Source organism: Crotalus tigris, unplaced genomic scaffold (genome assembly GCF_016545835.1).
Source record: "Crotalus tigris isolate CLP2741 ecotype Arizona unplaced genomic scaffold, ASM1654583v1 scf7180000023606.2106662, whole genome shotgun sequence".
In the NCBI taxonomy this organism is placed as follows: domain Eukaryota; kingdom Metazoa; phylum Chordata; class Lepidosauria; order Squamata; family Viperidae; genus Crotalus; species Crotalus tigris.
In genome coordinates this window covers 1110944-1117575 of record NW_024100074.1, presented here as the reverse complement: position 1 = coordinate 1117575, position 6632 = coordinate 1110944, and the positions used below count along the sequence as shown (strand labels likewise).

General features: G+C 42.2%; 1 protein-coding gene across 2 annotated transcripts in view; it reads left to right on the top strand.

Annotated features, from left to right (window-relative positions):
- Nucleotides 1-315: 315 nt before the first annotated feature.
- The window catches only part of SLC9A7 (solute carrier family 9 member A7), a 97487-nt gene continuing 91170 nt past the window's right edge, over nt 316-6632 (top strand). The window contains exon 1 of one of the 2 annotated variants that reach the window (XM_039319639.1): nt 316-1137. In XM_039319639.1, the coding sequence (XP_039175573.1) occupies nt 894-1137 (244 nt within the window). In that variant the 5' untranslated portion in view covers nt 316-893. The remainder of the gene's footprint in view (nt 1138-6632) is intronic. The other variant, XM_039319640.1, reaches the window with a different exon arrangement.

The window sequence follows — 6632 nt, the reverse complement described above, 5'->3', positions numbered from 1 at the left end:
CTACATAGACTGGATCAACACATAATGAAATAAGCTACAGCTTGGTAGGCTAATTTGTAACTAGGTCATGCAAACTCAGCCACGGTGGGAGTTGTAGTCCAGAAGAACTAGAGACGATCAGCTGAGTTTTAAGACTTCAGTTTGAGGTTAGGTTATTAACAGTCCCAAATTGACCTGTTGTAATTTCCTAGTTCATCCGCGTCTTTTACTTTTCGCTTGTATTTGGGGAAAGAGGGCAAAAGCCACAAAAACAGAATGCCCTCCGAAGTAGCAGGTAAAGAGGAACCTCATTTGCAGTTAGTTTATTCCGAACTAACAGAGGTACATCAGCTGAATAAAAGAGGGATCGAACAGCTCGTAATTTGAAGGTTTGGTTGGGGGATTTTATTTTGAAATCTGACTATATATTTATATAATTCAAGCAAACCGTGCAACGATTGAAGAGCCCTTTCTCAAACTCGCCCTATGCTAGATCTCCAAGTAATTATATTATTTTGATAAAGGAGAGCATCCAAAAGAGCTAACCACCCCTCCCTCAGCCTGCAATGGTGCAGCCCAGTCTACTCTTTCTGCTGCAAGAGTAGACTCCGCCCCGGTGCAGCGGGAAAGGGAGGTGGCGCGCTAACTTAAGCGTGGCTAGCCTTTAGAAGCGAGGCGCGAGAGCGCCTTTCGGTAAACTTAATGCCGGAGCTGCGACACCGAGGGGTGGAGTTCGGTGATTCTGCCTGCCGAAGTCGCTTCTGCGTGTCTGGCCAGAAGCGGCGAATTGCCTGAGCGTTCAGCACCGTCGCCCGAACAGAAGGCTGCCCGGCTGCTGCAGTGGCTGCTGGCAGGAAGCTCGGCGCGCCGAGACGACGCAGGCGGGCGCGAGCGGTGCTCCAGGGGAGCCGACCATGGCGTGTCTGCGGCTCCTGCTTCTCGTTCTCTCCCCAGTCCCTGGGCTGTGCCTGGGGGAACGGAGCAGCAGCGCCATTGAGGAGATCGCCACGGAGAAAGAAGCTGAGGAGAGCCACCGGCAAGACAGCGTGAGCCTCCTGACGTTCATTTTCCTCCTCACCCTCACTATTCTCACCATCTGGCTTTTCAAACATCGCCGGGTCCGCTTCCTCCATGAGACCGGCCTGGCCATGATCTACGGTGAGTCGCAGGCTCTTTGAGAAACGCGGCAAGGCATCTGGGCATTCGCACTGCAGCCTGGTTCTTAAGGACCGCCGCTAAAACCTGGTACCAGTTTTCTGTTTAAAAGTAATAAATGCTGGGCGTGCACCTAATTACATGTGCGCAGGTCTCTCTGTCTCTAGAAACCCTTTCTTAGTTCCGTTTTTCCCCTTGGCTTATTTGACAGGTCACAGGGGACAAATGACAAACCGGGGTTTTTTGTACCTGTGAAATGCCGGTTCACGGTCACTCCTGTTCCTCCCTCCTTCCCCAAATACTTGATGTGGCTTCATTATTCACTGATGACTTTTCAACACATCAGTATTAATTTCAAGATGAATATTGTACAGTTCTGCCTGCTGTGTTCGCCTTGCCTTGGCCCTTACATAGGAACTGGCATTATGATCTCTAATAAGGGAATAGGACAACAGAACCTCTCTTTGTTATGTGCTCAGATATTTTATCTGTATTAGGAAGATTGAGATAAATATTCTACAGGAAGGATAAATATTTCTCATGGTCACTTGATTTTTCTCTCCATCTTTATTTAGAGATTATACTCTTCCCTCCACACCTTTCTGCTACAATTTATTTAATTCAGTTGCTCCATCAATCACGGTATTATCCTATTCCTCTTCAATAATTGGCCCTCTTACATGTTTGAGAAGAGGGTAGAATGTCCTAAAATTTGGGTATTTCCAGATTTTCTTTTGCTCTAAAGAACTCAATGGCATGATTTTTGCTGTCATTATTGGATGTCATTTTTCCCCCCTCTTCCAATATATATGTGAAAGGTTGTAAGGGAGCTCTCTCAATGCATATTCTATTTCTTTCTTATGACACTCACTTGTTTTACATTATATCAAAGTATCATTATTCTTTCCTTTTACATAATAAAAGTAATATGAACTGTACCTTATTAGTTAATCTTCTTAGAGATGTGTTATAGCAGTGGTTCTCAACCTGTAGGTCAGGACCCCATTTGGGGTTGAACAACCATTTCACAGGGGTCGCCAAACAACGCAGTCTGCCATTTTTTCCCCCTTTTCCTTAGCTGTGCTACTCCCTTTTATTCTATTGGCTTTTGAAAGCCAATAGAATAGACTCTCTTGAATAGAGTCTAATTCTATTGGCTTTCAAAAGCCAATAGGAATTGCCCAGGCTGTCTCTGCCCTGCTGAGCCCACCAAAAGTCCCATTCTGCAAACGGTGCTGCAAGTTGTCTGCAGCGAAGGCGAGCTGTCTGGAAGCTTCCACCCCTCCCTGCTGAGCAACTACTAAAAATGTAAGTAAAAGAGGGCCAGAGGTGGGAGGTGGGAGGCCGGCGGACGCAGGGAGGGTTGCTGGCATGCATGGGGCCCGGCGGGTGCCTTACCTCCCTTGGGCTGGGCCAGCTGGTGGCCCAGCCGGTGGTCGGCCTGCGCTGTCTCTGCCGCTTGCCAACTACGCCTTGGCCGGCGCAGGTGGCGGCACCATGCATGCGCGGCGCTCCCGGGCAGGGAAAGTCCTCGACTTACGACCGGTTGGGTAGTCCTCGACTTACAACCAGTTGGGTAGTCCTCGACTTACGACCGGTTGGGGGTCGTGGCATTAAAAAGGTTGAGAACCACTGTGTTATAGTATTCTAAAAGTATATATTTTCAGGTCTTACCTTGAAGGTTGTTCATTAATGGAACAAATAAAGATGTGAGGTGGAAGTTGTGGTCAGTGCCCTATAGTTAATATTTTGAATTGTGGCTTCTGACATGCTACTTTTGACTACCATGTACCTTATTTCTGCACCATACACATAGAACTTTTTTTGTTATTGATATCTTGAAATTTGTAGAAGGTGAAACAAAACCTTTAAATGGGGATGCCTTTTTTCCAGTTCAACTAGCTCTGTGTGTTTATGTGTTAATCTTTGGCTTTTAGTGCTTTTTTTTTCTCTGATTGTACTGGAACTAGAGACTAGGAAAGATTACACATTGTATCATAAATCCATTGTGAGTGGGTAGGAAACCAAATGAACAGTGTACCCTTCAAGGGGCTTCGGAATGCATGATAAAGTAAAAATGAGACCAGGGATTTGTTTCTCCTGTCTGAAGTAGCACAGGCTTCTTCCCTCCAGATTTGTTTAATGAGTGGTGCAGAGGATTGTATGCGAATCTACAGTGACAATGATGTTTGCAGTATTTGGATCACCTTTTACGTTTTGTGTTTAATGTTGGTAGCTGGCATAGGAAAAAAAGACCTAAGAATTGGCAACTGTCTCCCTTTAACTTTATTTGATAGAGATGCATATTCTGGTAAAGATCCACCAATGGATGTTTACCTAGAGCAAAAAAGCATGTTTCTTCTCCAGTGCCTTCTTAAAAGTTAACTGCTTGAAAAGTTATGGATTTTTCCTCTTCTGAAGGTTCCCAGTTTTGACTGTCTCCTTAGTCACTTGTTCCTTGCTGCATTGCTGTGTGATACTGTAGCTGCTGTCTTTTTTTTTAAAAATGCCCCAGATCCCTGCAGATCTTGAAAGACAGACCAGAACCTGCTATGCACTATAATCCTGTCTAGCTGTTTCAGAAATAAGCACCATGAACTCAGCAATACTTTTTCTTTTATTATAATCATTTTCATCTCCTGTTTTTCTGGCTTCATATTTACAACTTTGTAGAAAACTGCTTCAAAAGTTATGCACTGGATTTATATCCCATTTTTCCGCAGGAGGTCAGGGTGCATATGTAGGAATCCCTTTTCCATCATGATGTCCAGACTAATCACTCTGTGGCTGGGTTGAGTATAACAGTGTCCCCGACTGAGATTTTAGAGCTGAGAATGAACTTGATCCTAGTCCTCAAGATGATTGCTTCATTACATGGATTTTCTATAATGAACAATCACAATAATAATTTTGCTCTTCCATGAAGACATGTGGACCTTCTTAGAATTGCATTGTTGTCCATTTTTTAGAGAAGCTGCTCTTCTAGGATCTGATTTAGAATAATCTGCAACACAGCTGCACAGCTAGTAAAGGAGAAAGGGCCACTTTGACATTTTAAAAATAACAATGGGCTGCAAAGGAATATCTGTCACACCGATCAGCTGTTTTGGTGGCTAGCACAGTAATGGCAGCACTGGAGCTAGCAGTACTGTTAAGTCCTGGAAGCATTGGATGGCAGTGTGTCTTTTGAAGCAGCAGCAGATCCTGCTTAGCAGCAGTAATATTTAGTGGCAGCAAATTGAGTTTTTAAAAAATACTGGTAGACTTCACAAGGCTTCTTGGAGGGCCCAATGTTATGCAGGCCTAGTTTAGAAGACAATATATAGGCTTTATTCTATACAAGATATTTTGAAATTAATATTTATAGAATGCACATATAGCTATTAATAGGCTATATATCATTTGACCTTTGTGGGTATGAGTCTATATCAGTGATGGCGAACCTTTTAGAGACCGAGTGCCCAAACTGCAACCCAAAACCCACTTATGCATCATCGAGTGCCGGGTGGTTGTGGCCCATTGGCTGGGTGTGGCCAATTGGGTGGGTGTGGCCATGGTGGTAATGGCAGACTGAGTGGGACTAAAAAGTTCAGTCAATCAATTCCAACTTTGCAAGATCTTTTTTTTCCCACGAGACGTTGAAATTGACTGATTGAATCTTTTTTTTTTTTGCACATGGTGGCGGAGGCCTAAAGCGAAAAGGTTTTATAAAACCCAGCCTAGGACTGTGGCACGGCGCATGTGCCCACAGAGAGGGCTCTGAGTGCCGCCTCTAGCATCTGTGCCATAGGTTCGCCACCACTGGTCTATACACTGAATTTTTTATTTTTTGGAATTTTCTTTACAATTATAAAACATTATCTTACTATTCTGTTTTTTCTAACATCTTTTTTGTTTGTTAAGTTTTTATCGCTATAAAATCAAGAAAATTGGCAGGGTCTTTATATTTTCATAAGGGAAGGGTTGCAAACTAGAATAATGTTCACTTTGTTTAGGTAATGCTTTCAGAGTATATTGTACTTTTAAATTATATAAACAAAAACATGTTTTGCCCTGAGGTGCCTCAATCTAAATTGACATTAAAATCAGGAAAGCAAGTGAGCAGGTGCAGTTATACAAACTTAAGTTTTGTATCCATTGTAGAACAAGGAATTGATTCAGCCTCAGTTGGACTTAATTCTTTAGCCCTTATCAGTTATGTGATATACCAGTACTAGCTTCAAATGTAGTTAGTGCTCTCTTCCCACTGTTTGTGACAGATAAAGGATCTCAAGATTGTGGGTTGCCTTTCTTGGGCACTGGATGGTCACTGGAAAGTTGTATTTATGTGCACGATAATCTACCATTTATGATGAATCACAGACTTAAGACTTAGCTTCAAATTGACTCATTCACTTAATTAAACTAACTTTGTGAAAGCTTTTTCATATAATTATAATAGGAATAAAATAGGAAAAGACTGTACGGTTTGGCTATTCTAATCTCCCTGTTCGGTACAGGATTTGCTAGACTAGAGCATTTTGGATTGAAGGTTATCTAGAGTCTATTTGAAGATCTCCAGTGACAGCAACATATCATTCCAAAAAGCAACTGATTTCATTAGTTGATAGCTCCTAATGTAAGAAAATTCCACCAAATATCTAACCCAGATGTACTTTCCTTTTAATTTCATCCCATTTGTCCTGACATGTAGGGCAATAGAAAACAGATCAACTCTTCTTCTACATATAGTTATTGACTTACAACTGTAATGGAGCCCAGGATTTCCATGATACATCATGATGGTCATAAGTTGAAGCACCCATGTAACCAACCCATTTTTATGACCTTTTTTGCAACAGTCAAAGAGTGAACACTGGTCCAAAAGCAAATGTGTCTATATAAGTTCATTCGTATGGTTGTTTTTTCTTTACTAGAAACCAGCCAAAATGGCTGAAATTTGGCAAAGAAGATTGTTAATCATGGTCACATGATCATGGAACACTGCAACTGGCTATAAAATTGAGCTAGTTGCCAAACATTCAAAATGAAGTCATGTCATTGTGTGTGTTCGTGTGCACACATGTCACTGTCAGAACTCCACAACCAGGTTGTAAGTACAACCTGGGGGGTCTGTCATAACTTCAGTCTCTAAGCAACCAGTTGTTAAGGAACCTGTATAGATAGTCCTCAGCTTACAATTATTCATTTATCGATCATACAAAGTTACAGCGGCACTGAAAAAATGATTTATGACCATTTTTCACATCATTGCAGCATCCCCATGGTCATAAGATCAGAATTTGGTCACTTAGTAACTGGCATGTATTTATGATGGTTGCAGTGTCCAGAGGTTCATGTGATCACCTTTTGTGACCTTGTGACAAGCAAAGTCAGTGGGGAAGCCAGATTCACTTAACCGTGTTACTAACTTAACAACTTTAGTGATTCACTTACAACTATGGCAAGAAAGATTGGATCTTTTGCATTTAAACTTCTCAGTGCTTGCTATAACTGTG